The sequence below is a fragment of the Triturus cristatus genome, chromosome 8 (assembly GCF_964204655.1).
Source record: "Triturus cristatus chromosome 8, aTriCri1.1, whole genome shotgun sequence".
Taxonomy (NCBI): domain Eukaryota; kingdom Metazoa; phylum Chordata; class Amphibia; order Caudata; family Salamandridae; genus Triturus; species Triturus cristatus.
Genome location: NC_140591.1, coordinates 145255306 through 145273764, shown reverse-complemented (window position 1 = coordinate 145273764; position 18459 = coordinate 145255306). Strand labels below are relative to the sequence as shown.

The 18459-nt window shown below is 46.7% G+C and overlaps 1 protein-coding gene across 1 annotated transcript in view; it reads right to left on the bottom strand.

Moving 5' to 3' along the window:
• Positions 1-18459, bottom strand: part of LOC146801701 (T-lymphocyte activation antigen CD86-like) — a 274430-nt gene that overhangs the window by 69133 nt on the left and 186838 nt on the right. Inside the window, exon 5 of the mRNA XM_085621164.1 lies at positions 13548-13688. Coding sequence (XP_085477290.1) covers positions 13548-13688 — 141 coding nt within the window. The remainder of the gene's footprint in view (positions 1-13547; positions 13689-18459) is intronic.

Below are 18459 nucleotides of genomic sequence, written 5' to 3'. Positions count from 1 at the left end.
GCCCCGAAAATAGACGAATCCCAGGTCTAGCCCCGGCAAGTGCAGCTGGAGGCCGCCGCAGAGACCTGAGGATTGTCGGAACACTGGACTGAACTCGTTGAGAGCATGGAACTTTAAGTAAAGCTCTGTTCAGAACGAAGATAGAGACATTGATTAGACGAACAGGGGCCCAGGTGGAGGTCTCTTTTCAACACGAGTTGCGTCAAGTGTGACTCCAACGCGAGAAGTTTTTACCCTTTTTTGCTTTTTCTGAACAATAGGAGTCTGCCTGTGAGGCTCTAAACGGACACAGGAAAGAAGCACCCTCCGGCAGGACGGACTGCTTGTAGACCCCTTTTTGCTCGAGATTATATTGGACTTTTAGTGAGGAAAATGTACCCTTTTGCTCGTTTTGTCCCTGAAGACGGGCGTCCCATGGTACCCCGTGCTGTTCCCCCGCATTTGCCAATGTTCTCTTCATGGAGCTTGCGTGTTAAAATTGTTTTCATTTTTATACTGATGGTATCATTTGTACTATGCTTAGGTTTGTTCATATATTTAGAGTTTCGTCATCCTGTGCACACCCTGATAATGTCTACTCCTGCCCCTAAGGAACATCATTTCCAGACTTTTGCTCCTCATAAAGAAAGACACCGACAGACATATGTACATAATGCTTTTATCGAAATGCTGCACCAGACTCATAGCTCCACAAACGTTACTGATTGTTGGGTCTGTGGGCTTCTCCCGTCAGTGATGCATAAGCAAGATTTGTTTATATCAGTGCCTCTGTCTTACTTAGGTAGTTGTGAAGCTTGGTTTAAAATGTTATCCATGTTGTACGAACACTACACTATAGATGAACGTCGATTCTCAGAGAAGGATTACGCCTTGATTTTAGCATATATAGAGACACACCAAGGTTTTACCCCTAATGCTGAGGGAACGGATGGTACCCTTGACCCCACCGCCTGCATGAATGTATATACCGATCATGAAAATGATACCTGGCTGAGGGATGAAGTACTGGATTTCATGACGTTCAACTTTACTAAATATTTCAAATACTTCCAAGAGCGAAATGTCTCAAATGAAAAAATCATTCCGGTCCCGGTATTGAATACATCCTCCTCTTTCTGTGTGCAGGGGATGGGGCATTTGTTCGTAGGATATAGCAGATGTAATTACACTTATAGGTTGCAGACATACAGTAGCCCCCCTACACTCACCCCTCCCAATGTTTATTTTGTCTGCGGTGAAAACGCCTACACCTGGATACCCAGAGGGTGGATGGGTAGGTGTTACTTGTCTTTCCTTTACCCACCGGTGTACATAGCTCCTTCTGATTATCATAAGTCTCATTCCTAAAATCGGCGGTGCCTAACAGCTGAAGTTGCCCGTAATGATGCCACTGATCAAACTGACACTCCAGCACAACATTTTGTTGATATTATAAAAGGGGCGTTGCCCATATGGGGACCCATCCTCAATAGTAAGGAAGTTAGGAGGTTATCCAGAGTGGTGGAAGGGGTGGTTAATACTACTGCAGGGATATTAACTAATATCACAGTAGAGCTCCAGGCGACCCGGCTCGTGACCCTTCAAAATCGTCTTGTTTTAGACGTTATCCTGGCAGATCGTGGTGGAGCCTGTAGGGTCATCGGCAGTTCCTGTTGTGTATATATACCTGACTCCGCCCTTTCCGTCCATCTAGCTATCCAGAAACTGCATCGACTAGCCTCTGAAATTCACACTGACACTGGTACTTGGTCCTTGTCCGGGTGGTTCTGGGATTTGGTGACCGCCTGGGGATGGAAGTTATTTATGATTCTCTTGGGGGTGGTAGGATTCCTTTTCACCTGTTGCATTTGTCTACAATGCGGGCCGGCCTGTTGTGCATATTGTGCTACTCAGGTTCGCCGATCCATCCCTAAGCCCCCGTCCAACCAAACCAGGATCGATGCTCAGCGGACTCAGAAGGAGACGCATGATTTAATGCAGATTGATGAGGGTATTTTTGAAGACTGACTTCGTTATTAGTTATACTGCACTAAAAGGGCCGCTCTGAGGTATTCAGGTCATTATGGTATGATTAGCGCAGTATATCTAATGACGGTATGCTTAGCCACGGTGCATTGGAAGGATCGAAATCCCTGTTACGTTTAGCATGACAAAAGGGCCGAGAACCAAACTGCCTCCATCTTGGATTGCGGCTCTTGCTCTTAGGAGTCACGTGGTCCTCTTACACACCATCTGCTTTTCCTTTTCACGGTAATAATTAGGAGACAGACAGAGTTGCTGAGAAGCAAGGTCACATCTGCTAAAAGGGAGTATCAAGCGAATTCCTCCAGACCTGGGACGAGAAGGGAGTCACCCTTCCGACCTTCTTTGTAAAGATAGTAACCCTTTGTATGTGTAACCGAAACTAGAAATAGGCATGAGCTCATTAGGGGCGCCAGGACTAACTAGTACTTTTCCACATATAAGGTTTTGTATGCTGTGCTGATAAATGTATAAAAGTGTGTTACTGTCAAGGAGCCGGCAGTCTTCCTCGGCGCACCTGATGGGTGAGGATCGACGAGGCTCCTCTATATAGAGATCTATGATGATAATAAACGTTTGAACCTTCCACGTTGCCAACTGCTCCTTATTTAATGGATATTGCGGGTCAATGGTAAGTGTGGCCCTTGGAATAATTATTTGAACACAACAACCCTGTGCCTCATGGGAACAGTCCAGCCCGAACTGCCAAGCCATGTCTTTCCTGGACCAGAATCAAGCATCCTAGGACCGGTTTCTGGCTATCAGCCGTCATCAGCCAGGATAGCTTGACTCCAGTGGCGTAGTGAGCACGGGTCCCACGTCTGGGAATACCCATCCCACTTAGGGCGAAAAGCGTTACAACAAACAATTGATGGACGGAATGCTGACAATGCAGACATTCTCCCCCAGTCAAGAGATCTGGGTTAAATCCATCGTTCTTTTGCCCACTACACCACCCCAGTTTAGACATGGCCATATGCAAATCAGTCTTGACCCTGTGCCTCATGGGAACAGTCCAGCCCGAACTGCCAAGCCATGTCTTCCCTGGACCGGAATCAAGCATCCTAGGACCGGTTTCTGGCTATCAGCCGTCATCAGCCAGGATAGCTTGACTCCAGTGGCGTAGTGAGCACGGGTCCCACGTCTGGGAATACCCATCCCACTTAGGGCGAAAAGCGTTACAACAAACAATTGATGGACGGAATGCTGACAATGCAGACATTCTCCCCCAGTCAAGAGATCTGGGTTAAATCCATCGTTCTTTTGCCCACTACACCACCCCAGTTTAGACATGCCCATATGCAAATCAGTCTTGACCCTGTGCCTCATGGGAACAGTCCAGCCCGAACTGCCAAGCCATGTCTTCCCTGGACCGGAATCAAGCATCCTAGGACCGGTTTCTGGCTATCAGCCGTCATCAGCCAGGATAGCTTGACTCCAGTGGCGTAGTGAGCACGGGTCCCACGTCTGGGAATACCCATCGCACTTAGGCCGAAAAGCGTTACAACAAACAATTGATGGACGGAATGCTGACAATGCAGACATTCTCCCCCAGTCAAGAGATCTGGGTTAAATCCATCGTTCTTTTGCCCACGACAACACCCCAGTTTAGACATGGCCATATGCAAATCAGTCTTGACCCTGTGCCTCATGGGAACAGTCCAGCCCGAACTGCCAAGCCATATCTTCCGTGGACCGGATCAAGCATCCTAGGACCGGTTTCTGGCTATCAGCCGTCATCAGCCAGGATAGCTTGACTCCAGTGGTGTAGTGAGCACGGGTCCCACGTCTGGGAATACCCATCCCACTTAGGGCGAAAAGCGTTACAACAAACAATTGATGGACGGAATGCTGACAATGCAGACATTCTCCCCCAGTCAAGAGATCTGGGTTAAATCCATCGTTCTTTTGCCCACTAAACCACCCCAGTTTAGACATGGCCATATGCAAATCAGTCTTGACCCTGTGCCTCATGGGAACAGTCCAGCCCGAACTGCCAAGCCATGTCTTCCCTGGACCAGAATCAAGCATCCTAGGACCAGTTTCTGGCTATCAGCCGTCATCAGCCAGGATAGCTTGACTCCAGTGGCGTAGTGAGCACGGGTCCCACGTCTGGGAATACCCATCCCACTTAGGGCGAAAAGCGTTACAACAAACAATTGATGGACGGAATGCTGACAATGCAGACATTCTCCCCCAGTCAAGAGATCTGGGTTAAATCCATCGTTCTTTTGCCCACTACACCACCCCAGTTTAGACATGGCCATATGCAAATCAGTCTTGACCCTGTGCCTCATGGGAACAGTCCAGCCCGAACTGCCAAGCCATGTCTTCCCTGGACCGGAATCAAGCATCCTAGGACCGGTTTCTGGCTATCTGCCGTCATCAGCCAGGATAGCTTGACTCCAGGGGCGTAGTGAGCACGGGTCCCACGTCTGGGAATACCCATGCCACTTAGGGCGAAAAGCGTTACAACAAACAATTGATGGACGGAATGCTGACAATGCAGACATTCTCCCCCAGTCAAGAGATCTGGGTTAAATCCATCGTTCTTTTGCCCACTACACCACCCCAGTTTAGACATGCCCATATTCAAATCAGTCTTGACCCTGTGCCTCATGGGAACAGTCCAGCCCGAACTGCCAAGGCATGTCTAAACTGGGGTGGTGTAGTGGGCAAAAGAACGATGGATTTAACCCAGATCTCTTGACTGGGGGAGAATGTCTGCATTGTCAGCATTCCGTCCATCATTTGTTTGTTGTAACGCTTTTCGCCCTAAGTGGGATGGGTATTCCCAGACGTGGGACCCGTGCTCACTACGCCCCTGGAGTCAAGCTATCCTGGCTGATGATGGCTGATAGCCAGAAACCGGTCCTAGGATGCTTGATTCCTGTCCAGGGAAGACATGGCTTGGCAGTTCGGGCTGGACTGTTCCCATGAGGCACAGGGTCAAGACTGATTTGCATATGGCCATGTCTAAACTGGGGTGGCGTAGTGGGCAAAAGAACGATGGATTTAACCCAGATCTCTTGACTGGGGGAGAATGTCTGCATTGTCAGCATTCCGTCCATCATTTGTTTGTTGTAACGCTTGTCGAAAACATGGCGGCAGAGACCAAGTTCAGAAGTGGCCACCGTCTCAAGAAGCGCAAAGGCAACTGCGCAAAATCGGATGGCTCCGTGAACTTCCTATCAACCTCTGTATACGCCCTTCCTGTCAAGGATAGGTTATTGGTGGACTGCCAACGACCCCAGAAGATAGAAAGTGGTATAAATGAACAATGGTCTTATTAAACTAGAAGTCGAAATATTGCAACAATCGGGATTTGGTCACAACTGGAAATATATCAGCAAAATCCATGTGAACCTGGACGCTACAAATCGGACGTTTTTCCCCTGACCAATCACAGACTCTCTCTGCCCAAAAATGTTTCATGTTATCCCGAAATGTATTATAAAAGAGTAGTAGAATAGGGAGGGGTTTAAGATGAGAGGGAGATGATCGCTACGCTATTCAAGACCTTTTCGATGACGGATGCTGGCACGATTTCTGGTCCTTTGATGATCTTTGGGACTGTAACGTGCTGAGCAAAGGCCTTTCGGACTCTGAGATCTGGCCTGATCCTTGGACAATTTAACGACAAAATTCGGTTATGCTGAGCCAATGAATTAGAGAAAAACCCAGATAGCCAGAATAGGTAAATATGGTGTTCTGTGATTTAAATAAAATTATCTAGAAATTCTAAAATTTGAAGAGACAAATGCTAATTTAATGATAATTTAGATAAACAAATATTGATTAACAGAAATTATGAGTTTGTGGTTCTTTTGAAAAGAGAATAGAGGATTCTGAGTGTTAAATGTGTTTTAGCTGGTTCTAAATCACCATCAACCAATCCAACTATTTGGTCCGATCGACCAAGTGGGCGGAGTGCCTTGATGTTTAGGATTAGGAATCTATAGGTGGTGAATGTTAATGTATATGATGTAAGATAACTTTTCTTTCCCTATAGGTTCTAAGGTGCTCCCACCCACATGTCCAGTGCATCATTCCCCCTCCTGTGTGCAGACCTGAGAAAAGAGAAATGTGCGAGTGTTGGTGTTATGGGCCCCACCAATTAATACATGTGTGAATGCGTTATTGTGATGGCGGGTCTGTGACTCAGGAGGACAGGTGTGTCCTCACTTTTTCCCCGAATTGTTGTTTGCGCTGGATCACATCCCACACACCAAATCCAAATAATCTCGGTGGCTCGAACTTGCTGGCATTGCTATCTACATCTTAAAGGCACTGCACTACCATACTCACCCTCTATTTCCATCTGGGATTTGCCTTTATTACAACATATACCGAGGTGAGTAGACTCACGCCCATGGATCGATGTAGCTATCACCCAGGCAAGGGACCTTTATAACATAGGGAAGTTCATGTTATTCTCAGAAATAACCGAAATGTATGGCCTACAGTCGGGACTCTTTTTATCATATTATATACTATTCCGGGTTGTACGCGAGATGTGGGGCACGGCAGAATCTAAACCGCCCTCCTCCCAAGCTCTGTCCTTTTTATTAACATCTGATTCTACACACCCCGCTGTCACGCTCTTGTACTCAGCCCTTAAAGCTACTTCTCCCAATCACACCGTGAAGGCACGCGCCTGATAGGATGCAGTACTTCACCAACCCTTGACTGATACAAGATGGAACCGCGCCCTGCAACTCTCTAAAGATGTTTCATGTAATCCTAGGTTTTGTTTTACCCAATTCAATTACATACACCACACATATCTCTACCCACTCCGCATTCAACGCACTTTCCCAGCCAGTTCTCTGGAATGTCCATGCTGCAGGTACAAAAAAACTTTGATTTCATACATATGGTGTGGAACTGTGCCCCACTGTCATGGTCATGGACAGAGGTGACTGCACTGGTGGCAAAAATGTCCACACACCCTCTCACCCCCTTTCCTGACTTTTGCCTATTAGGGCTATGCTCACGTTCAAAGGGAGATCAACATTTGAATCGCTTCATTGATTTAGCTTTTATCCTGTACAAACTAAACATTTCTATGGCGTGGAAGTGAGATATGGGAGACGTTCTTAATAGCAGTGGAAGCTAAAAACGATGAACGCCAACCATGGATCCCCGAATCACTGAACACTCATACATACTTCCTGGTATTGAGTACACTCAGCTAAGCCCAAAGCGACTACCCCCTACGCTAACACACAAATCTCTCAATACTAAACTGAAGCATAACGAGACATAATTCCACCATGCTGTGCCATCCATGGCTTCCCTCCATGCCGCTCTACGCACACTCGCCCTGTTTGCTCCGCGCTTCCCTAAACTGAGTTCGGTGTCCGGCACACCTTTTACTTATTCCCAGCTGGTGGGTGCCACATTTGCCTCATGCCACATTGCACTGTGGGGCATATTATCAAGACAGGCGATAAAATTATCGCCGCTTTAGCAGCAGAAACCTGCCGCTAAAACGGCGATAATGGGCTTGATAATATGCTCTATGGAATTCCAATTGAAGCTCAGGTTAGATGTCCTTCACATCTAACATGGGCTTCTATTGGAATTCTCTGCGGCATATTATCAAGCCCATTATCGCCGTTTTAGTGGCAGTTTTCTGCCGCTAAAGCGGCGATCAGTTTATCGCCTGTCTTGACAATATGCCCCAGAATTCTTCTCTATAGGATCAGGATACTTCTCCATGAGGTCCATTTATACCTCAATACTACGTAATATGTGCACAGGGCTCTCAAACTGTTCTGATATTGTTCCTATGCCCCCTTGACCTCTCTCTCCTCTTCCAAACCACTACAAATATCTCCAGCCATCCATGACTACTGAGAACCCAGTTACACGCAGGGTTACCTACCATGTAGCAAACATTTGCTTAGCTATACTTTGTATGTCATGATACTGAATTATGAATGTAGCTGTCATATGTTTGTACCTTGTTACCTTCGGTTGGATCTACTACCCTTTACTGTCAATATTTTTTATTTTTTTTAATGGTTTTTGCACTGTCCACAAGACCTACTGAGCCAAAGGACCAAGATAACCACAAAAGACAGCATCCCACTCCATGCCTGCAATGGTCCTGATCTCTGCATCGAGCTAGACCCTAAAGCTGCCCTTCTTGTAGAATCTATTGTTCTAAACAGTCTGATGAAGTACCTGAAAGATGACCTCCTGTGTTGTATACAAACCCCAACTCCTAATAACTAGACCCCGCAAAATGTAATTTACACTGTCATAATCCCACATAATATTCAGCATTACATGTTACAATTGTTACATTAAATGCCAAAGATTACACGATTATGTCACATTGCAGAAATGAGCCTTCCTCCGGATAAAATTACTATTGCGGGATCACAGCAAGAAAGAAAACTAAGCAAGCGCGAGTGGCTTTAGTTTGCACCACTTTCGATTTTGCACTTTTTTAGGTCTCGGGACCATCCGGTCTGCCGAAGGCAGAACCGGAAGTCCGGAGATATAATGATTCTTAGAGTGGCTATTTAGCCCGCCTCTCTTTTTGCTTCTCCTCCATTGGCTGGCTTCCTAAACGGAGGCCAGCCATTGGAGGAGAGAGCCGTCCCTCCAAATAGGCTCCGTCTTTTTCAGATTCGGGGGCGTGTTCCCCGCTCTTCTTTCCACTTTTTAGCCACGCACCCGAATCTGAAAACCGCCGCTGCGTTTCTCCGAGGCATTTCTGCTTCGCCTCGGAGAAAGGCAGTGGTGTGCTTGTTTAAAGATTATTTTTTAGGACTCTGAGAACATATGTATTTTCTTTTATATGCGTTTCTTGCTTTTGTTATGTGTTCAAAATGTTCCTTGTCAGTTATGCTGTTATTCGTATGGTTGTAATATTTAACGGGAGGGGATGCGTTGCGTGTACACTATTCTATGAGGAACGTTTGCTTCATGTTGACTCCTTAACACCATTTGCAATAGAACCCATATCTGTGGTCGTTTCTTCCCTAACAGCACTATACCTTTCTATAACTGAACGTGGACATTTTGCGGTCTTTAAATGGCCAAACGTATCTAGCTCGAAATTTGCTTGCTTCATTGGTCTATCTTCCATGTCAAACAAACGTTGTCACTCTGCCCTGCCTCCTTTGTGTATTTGGCTCTTGGGAGGGGATGTGGTACGTTGGCTGCACTGCCGACTTTGGTGTTAGAAACCAGGGTTCGAGCCTCGGGGTCGGGTCCACATCCTGTGATTCTGGGCAAATCACATACTCTCCCCGTGCCTGCATGTGTAATGTAAATACGGTGCTCGTGTAAAGCGTTTCAATACCTTCAGGTCGAGTTCACGCAATATAAATTATGCAATAAAAAAAAAACAACACAGTGGTTTTAAAGTAGCAATATTTCCGTTTCGGTTCAAATGGAGTTCTGATGTCTTTTCTTATACGGCCGTCTTGTGAGCTTCGCCCAACCCGGCAGTGTGTTTTTTTTTAGCCACACACTACCGGAAGCAATTTACTGGTGCATACAGTTTACACATTGTTTCGACTCTGTGAATTATTTCAAACCGAGGCTTGGCACGCAAGAGAGGCGTCACTGAACATACAGGAGCCATAGAGTTCCCGGCGGTGGTTTTCTGCTCCTTGTGAATCCATGGCGGGAATCCCACCAGATTCATGGCAACCGCCCACCGTGGTGTTAGAAACCAGGTGAGATTAGCACCACCCTGCTGTTTAACGCCATGAAATACCCATGAGTAGAGTGACCACCCTTTCTCCTGAACGCAACCATGTCATAGGGAGAGGATGTGGTCCGTCGGCTGCGCTGCCGCCTCCTGGTGCAGGAAACCAGGGTTCGAGCCTCGAGGTCGCGTCCACATCCTGTGATTCTGGGCAAATCACTTAATCTCCCCGTGCCTGAATGTGTAATGTAAATACGGTGCTATGTAAAGCGCTCCAAAACCTTCGGGTCGAGTTCGCGCTATATAATGATGCAAAAAAAAAGTCGTGTTTTCGTGGTATCTGACTAGTATAGATTTCAAAAGGAAAGCCAGGACTGCTTTAGACACTCATTTGCTAACCATACCCACGTGGGATGTTTAGGACAGAAACAGCAGAAGTCGCGTTTGAGTTGTATTGTTCACATTTGGTTAGCTTTATTGTAAATATAATTTGGTGCTTCCGATTAGATATCTTTACTTCCTTTTCGTGTACTCGTCCCTTCCAGAGCAGTTTCTTTACCATCCTTTTGATTGGAGAACTTTAATTCCACTGGTTATTTTCAGGCGATTTATGCTTATGTCACATTTTTCTCAAAGCGGCAATTTATTATTTGCATGGTTAAGAATAGAGTTGCAAAATAGTATTTGTATGAACCAGTATTTTTTGGGGGCACAAAATCGAATATCCGGTCTTAGTAACTTATCGCACCATACACCTATAAATAACGGGTGTAATACATATCTTGTACAGAAGATATATACATTGGTATAGAGTCACTGTGTGTGTAGCATATTAATTGTATCAGTATGAGACTATATTAAAGAATAAACGTGTGGGTGATTTACAGTCACGCTTCGAGCACTACTTTAGAAATTTTCTCATTTTTACTTTTTAAATTGATAGATCACAAAAATTGCAGAAGAAACTGCACTGAGCAAGGCTATTTCTAAAGCTTCTCAAATGTTAGGTTTATCTTTGGCACAGCAGCACCAACATCTGCAGGTTTCACACTGCTGATTTGGTGCATGCTGCGTTATTCCACCCCCCCCCCCACCCCGACTCCTTTTTCCTTAGTTGTGTATTGAAATTGAGGCTCGAGAGAACTCCATCATTTCCACGTTCCTCCCCCTCCTCCTTCATCACACCGGGCTTCTTCGTCGAGGTTCATTGTCTTGTTGTGTTGTTTTTTTGCAACATACACCCCTGTATTTTTTTCCTTTGTGAGTTTCCAATCACCGTCTCTGGGGGTCTCTCTGCCCTTACCTCTTCCTCTTGTCAGCCTGCTCCCCTTTTATATTCCCAGTCACTTTCTCCTGGCCGTCATTCTGCTAGTCTGGATTCCTCCTCTCCTTCTTCTTAATTTACTATCCCTCCTTCTGGAATCACTCTCACTTTCCCTTCCTGCCACTTCATTTACCTGCCACACTCCTGCAGTGCTGCGTCCAAACCCAATGTGCACTCACACGGAGCGAGGTCCTGTCAGGAAGTTGTCCATATCATCTTGGAATACTGATTCTACCACTAGTGATTTAATATACATACCTGGATTATGTAACCACATAGTCTGCGAGTAACAAAATATAAATTAAAATTAAAAAAAGGATTTCTGCCCTCAGCTTGTCCACCGAGTTTTAACTCTTCCGATCTTGAGTGGTGAGGTCCTTTTTCAGGGATTGTCTATCCATCGTTTGGCTTCAGAATATGTTTTTTGATCGAGTTGAAACGTTGCAGATGTTAAGTACAGCCTACATTTTGAAGAGGCTTCCACAACTATTGTCGCTGTTCAATGTCTATTTGATTTGTTTATGATAAAGGCTCTCTCTTTCACTACCTCAATCTTTCTCTATCTCACTACCTCACAACATCACTCACTGTTTCTATCTCACTACATCAGAAAATACCTCTCACTCACTAACTCACTCTTTCACTACCTCACTCTCTATCTACCTCACTCTCTCTCACTACATAACTCTCTATACATCACTACTCCCCTCTATCTATATCACTACCTCACTATCTCACTACTTCTCTCTCTAAAAAGATCACTACCTCACTCTCTCACTACCTCACTCTCTATATCACAACTTCACTCTCTCTCTAACTCACTACATCACTCACTCCCTATCTCTCTACCTCACTCTTTCTATCTCACTAACTCACTTTCACTGTGGTGGCTCTGTCTGTGTGTGGGTAACTGTGTGTGTGTGTGTAGGTGGCTCTGTGTGTGGCTCTATTTGTGTGTGGGTTGCTCTATGTGAGTGGCTCTGTGTGGGTGGCTCTGTGTGTGTGGGTGGCTTTGTGTGTGTGGCTCTGTGTGTGGGTGCAAATAAAATAGGTCTCGCATTTGAGAGTGATTAAGCTATTGACATTGTAAATAACAATGCCGTTTCTTTAAATGTTTTAAAAACAAAAACATAAAAATAATGTCATGAGCAATGCCAATAGCTCTAACTTTAACAATGCCGAGACCATTGCAATGTAAATGCTTGTTTTAAGTATGAAATGTGTTCTCATGACCAAAATGGAACTGAGGACATATTTCAAGCTAAAAAACTGTGCAAAATGCTGGAGCCGGCGTTTTGTACAATAAAACCTCTGTTGCACATATTTCCTACAGAGGAAATTACGAAATGTTTGCTAAACAACTAACAACTAACAACCCCTATCCAGTCGGCCTGTGTCTAAAACTCATGAAAGTTCCCTGTGCATCCACAGCTTGGGACCAGCAGTCCTAGAGTCTCCACCGACCTTCTCCAAGCCTGCTCAACATGGAGCCCTTAACTGAGCCACAGACTCCATTTTGTACAGTTTTAGTGCTCTAGTGAAACTGCAAGCTGTGATGTCACTTGCAATGATAACTTCATAAGAGGGCGGATCCCCAAACATTTTTCACATCGATCACCAAACAGATGCCCATCAGGCTTTAAATTGGGGTCCAATATCATTCTTGGTGGAGAGGAAACTCGATTGCCATGGCAATGGCGCTTTCTCCCCGCTAACGCGATGGACCACCTGCTCAATTTTGATTTGGACGTACCATAGTTTGACAACAGCAGAGACTACTCCGTCTGTTCAGAGGTCAAACTTCTCCGGCGGCCTGACAGTATAAAAACCGTCAGAGATTTTGCTCCATGTCTGCCCACCTAATTATGATGGACAAACAAAAAGCTGTTTTTCAATGCCGGTTACCACCACGAAAAAAACTGGCAGCAAAGGGCACTGAAAAGTGCTTCATGCCACCCTCAACATCGGAGGAAACTCCCATGGCGAGAAACAAAGGGGCGGATTTACAAGCCCCTTGCGCCACTTTTGCGTCACCTTTAACATGGTCTGAGTGACGCAAAAGTGGCGCAAGGGGCTTGTAAATCTGCCCCTTTGTTTTTTTTCTTCTATTTTCAAAGGGGCAGATTTATGAGCCCCTTGCGCCACTTTTGCGTCACTTTTCCCATGTTAAAAGTGACGCAAAAGTGGCGCAAGTGGCTCATAAATCTGCCCCAAAATGTGTAACTTTGGCGTAGGGCTGCGTCATCTTTGCCTGAGCCACACGGCAAAGTTATAATGCACTGGATAGAATGCCTGTCAGTGCTTGAAATACCTGCCGGGACGATGGACATTTCAATACTTGGCAGTCGGAACCTCTGTCAGGGTGACAGAGTAATTTAATCTGTCGCCCTGGCAGAGGACAGCTCAACCGCCAAATAATAAATGGGCCCTAAGTCTTTCCGTGATAGGGTAGCAAAATCCAAGTTTATCAAAAAGCTGCTATAGTGATGAGTCAACCAATCGTGCGAATATAGTTGGAGAGTAACTCACCTGCATCAGTGGAAGGATGTCTGCGCTTTTTCCTCTTCTTCGCATAGACAATGAAACCGATAACTGTAATAACCCCGAAAACACAGACCGTGATGGCTGCCGTTAATCCACTGGAGGAATTAATTACTTCATCTTCTAGTTCTATAAAGAAAATAGGCATCCTTAGAATGTATTCACTCATATTGGCAGTGAGATTCACCCCATGAAATGTACAATACTCCTGCTTGGGTAGTACTAGCAGGGCGGTCTTTAGAATTGGTGGTACCCAGTGCGACAATCTCATCTAGCACCCCCCCCCCACCCAGCATGCCAAATGATGCATTATTTTCCTTTAGTGGTGTCCATGCTTTCACACCTATGTACCTGCTTCACCTCCTATATCATTACAACTTCAATTGGCCCATTTGTGACCATTTCCAGAGCTCTCAGTTGGATGGTTGGCACGTGCTCCATACTGTCTCTAACAGAGAGGACAGTGGAGATGGGATGATGATGGAGTGTGGGACGAGGAACGATCACACAGGGAAGGAGGGGATTGGACAATATGTAACCAATGCCATCTCTCTCTCTGCAAAGAGGCCACGGATTGGCTGAGCATGTAGTCTGGATATTTTCTGATCTAGTGACAGGTACTGTGAAAAAAATGCACTCCTGTCAGTCTCTCACCCAGAACTCTCAATCATGCCCTGTCCTCAACACCCATCCACATTCTGAACACAGACACCCAGAAGTGAGCTGTTGGCGCTATACAAGACTCATGTGTTGCATGAAAAGCAAAACTACAGAAACACAATATCGGGGGAAAGGAAGAATTCTTAGTGGCCAGGAGCACACATACCATGCAACATTAATTAACATGGGCGGAACGTAAAAAGAGACGGCATTACTGACCTGGATTACATTAAGGATTCCTGCACTCGTTGCTGAGAAACAGGTCAGAGTTTTTCCTTTATAAAATTAAGGACTTGACTACAGGGCCCGTAAGGACATGTTTTAATGCCAGTCTGTAAGTGCTGCTGGCACGGACCATTAATAGGACCCTTCCCCTGCATGGCCAGAGATGTAAAAGTAAACGCTTCTTTTATATATGTGTTTTTATGAATCTATGTTGCCCCTTTCCTCTACCACTCTCAGGGGCATATTATCAAGAACGTGTGCTAATCATCGCAAATGTAACTTAACGCAACCTACATCGCAGTCCATCGCGGGAATCTTACGCCGTGTTAACCAAGTATTCACAACACGGCGGTACCATGTGAAAGTCACCAGACAACGCGTCAAATGGCAGCATTAAAATTAACGCCACGCCGTAAAAATGCGAAACACGAATGCAAAAAAAGCTGCGATGAGGCCAAGCGCAATACAAAAATCAGCGAAAACCAGCCACAGGCCTGCAATTCTCATGCGGTAAAATGCACTATAAAAGCAGCAAACAAAAAAACACCAAAACTGATTCAAACTGCGTAGCACCATGGATGCACCCGGACCGAGTGAAGAGGACAAGCCGAACTCCACAAGACCCACGGAGGACCAGCCAGGAACCCCGTGTCCAGGGAAGGGCAAGGAGAAGAGGAAGAGGAAGACGGGGTTCAGTGCTCAGGAAGAGCTGATCATCGTCACGGAGGTGATAGAACATCATCAACAACTGTTCATCACCTCCACTGCGGCACTGGCAACACAAACGGAAATATGGCAGTCCATTGTCACCAAAGTCAATGCAGTCGGAGTGTCCAGGAGGTCAATGGAGGAGGTCAAGAGGCGGTGGCATGAGCTGCACAGCCAAACCAAGGAGAAACTCGCCACCAACAGGAAGGCAGCAAGAGCGACTGGAGGTGGGCCTCCTGCACCACAGGTGGAGCTGGCTGACCTGGAGCAAATGGTGGCCACAGTCATCAGTGTGGAGACAGTGGCAGGAGCTGGGGGCCTGGACACACCTCGATATGACCTGACCCTACAGCAACAGGGTGATTAACCACCAAGGACTGGGGGACGGGGGGAGGTGGGCACAATGACACACATGCACAATTATGTGTAGCACACTGCACACCCACAATAAGTGTGGAACATGTCCCTGACACACTTGGCACACTGCAGCACACATAGGAACACCAAGTGGGCACACCTCTACTATGTGCACATATAGGCCCTCTTCAAATCACCAACGACACAACCCAGCGATGCACATGTGATGAATACAGAAAAGCAGTGGCTGTGTGAGCCACACTGACTATGCAAGTGACACTGCATGCCCGATAGCATGGCATCAGCCGAAATACATGACATGTTGCACGAATCTACATGGAGGTGGCCCAGTGAGGATCACATCCGTAAAGGAGCAGGTCACACTCTGACATATCCAGGTGCACCCACAAGCCATGCCGTCCAATATACGCAGCAGACGAATAATGCACAAGGGCACAAAATCTGTCAAAGAGCACATATGACCCAAGTCGCAAAATTTCAGCCCCCGAAAAGGACACAATTCAAAGACACATTGCCTCAAAGTGTGAAGGGTACACGAAATCAGAGCTGCAGGGGCAACTCCCCCACAATGCAGCACACACACATAGCAATCACAGAACATCAGCAATGTCAGCAATGTGGTTTAAAGTGCAACACCTACACCACAGGACAGAGGACACAACGGGTGCCGCTTGTGCGTAGTAACTGGCCACTCACATCTGGCATTGTATGACACTGTGTGATGATAATGTACGGGTACTACCACACATCCGTCATGTAGTCGAAAATCCCACTGTCTGCCATCAAATAGCCAGCCCCACCAAAACAGTCACAATGTGCATTGTCATGCAGTCTGTTTGTAAACATCTGCAAAGCGTCAACATACAGGCGAAACTCTGTTAACCTGCATCTCCCCTTTACATTGCAGAGGGACAATCAACACTTACTGCAGAGCAGGCCACAAACCCCATCAGTGATGATAAAGAGGGCAACCTGCACATAGCCAAACACCTTCCAACGGATAATGGAAGCCTCCGCACCCCATCCCCAGGAGCAGGGCCGGCCAGCTGCCCTGAGGTGACCCCACCACCTGCACATGCCACACAACAGTAAACAGACACCACCACGGCTGTTTCCCAGGACCCCCACGGACAATACATAGAATTTTAGGCCATACGTGGGTGTCTGAGTCCCATCAGGGCCCATGTACAGTCCCTTACGGACACCCCCTGTCCACACCATGCTCACACACAATTCTTGGCGGACCTCGCTGGGGCCATTACCATTACTTGGATACAGGAACTGTCCAGTCAGACAGGCACCAGCGATGACCGCACAGAGTTGGCACAGATGCGGAGGTCAATGCAGAACATGGAGCAAATGCAGGCTTGAAGTACAGCTGCCATGGCTGAACACCAGCGAGATGTAGCTGGGATATTCCATGCCCTGCAGTTCATCATCTTGCCATTGCTGCCACTGAGCCAGTCCCAGATAACTGCAGCAGGAACTTCAACACACACATCTCCGACCCCTGATGTGTTAGTGGCACCCAGTAATGCAGCACCATCACCTTCGCACCCTGATGTGTCAGTGGCACCCAGTGATGCAGCCATTACACCGCCACACACACCGGACACACCGGACACAGAAGAAGTATCAGAGGAGTAAGATGTGGTTGGTAATTACTGTGTGAGGAAGGAGGTAGTAGCACCCATCACCACCAGATAGCCTGTTCCTGCCTGGTTCAGCCCCATGCATCATGCCCTGGCACAACACCTCCCACTGACCCCGGGAATACTCTGCAACATCCATCATGACCCCGACATGGACTGCCACAACTTCACTGCTGGACAATTACACAGCAATCCTGCTGCCGACTGCACTCTCCCTCTTCCCAATCACCTTTCAATCCCCAAAGGACTCTGTTTGGCCCACCACTGGGCTTCCATGTTATGTGGGCTTGGATGGCCATGTACAGCTCCAGCTCTGTCATACACCAGAATGTGAATAAAACATTTGAAATCACACAGATGTGTAATGACTATGTTTACTCATGTATGAAAGTATGGCTGGATGTAGGGACAATGATTGCACAGGAAGGTACACCCTGGTGAATGACATCAATGCGCATGTTTATCCCTGAGACACATGGCCAATTGGATGATTGTGAAGGTGAGTACCAGCTGTGTCCCCATTGCACATTAACAGCAATCTCACAACCCCCCAACGTAGGCACACATCCATGTATTGAATAGGGCTGTGTGTAGGAATGACCAAATAGGAAGCAGGTCAGGAGTTGTGTCCTACATCACATGTGACGACAGAACTTCAAGTCGCATACTTATTCACACACATCTGTGTGGACACATTCTGTTCTGATTTATGACATTGCCCCACATGGTCAGAGGCTGGACACCATACTCACATTGATAAAGACACGTAAGTGCACTGGTCTGCCAGCAACTATCCCAACACAATGTCTGGCTCACAGAGGTGGAGCTGTCAAAAGGGACCCACCCCCATTGTACATGCGTCAGTCAGACCCTCCCTGTGTAGGGATGATGCTCATTGTGGCACACGAGTAATCAACACTCATCACTGTTAGACACCAGTGAAGTTGCATAGACTTTATTGGCATGTGCGTGTCAGTACGGACAAGTCAAGGGCCACAATAGGCAGGGACATGCTTAAGACACTTGCACGCAGCATGGGAATCTTTCGAGGTGCTGGAAATGGGGAGGCAGAGCTGAACCCCAATCATTATGGATAGCAACGGTCTCAGCCCACCTTGCCGTGCTGGATGAGTCATGTGTTGTTTGGCGTTTGCTCATTGCCCCGTGTGAGGGGGCACAACTTACAGCCCTTGGGGTCTGCATAGTGCTCTGCCATCAGACTGTGCAGACTGTCTGCTCTGCTGACAGTGATCAGGTGAAAGGGTCCGACAAGGTCA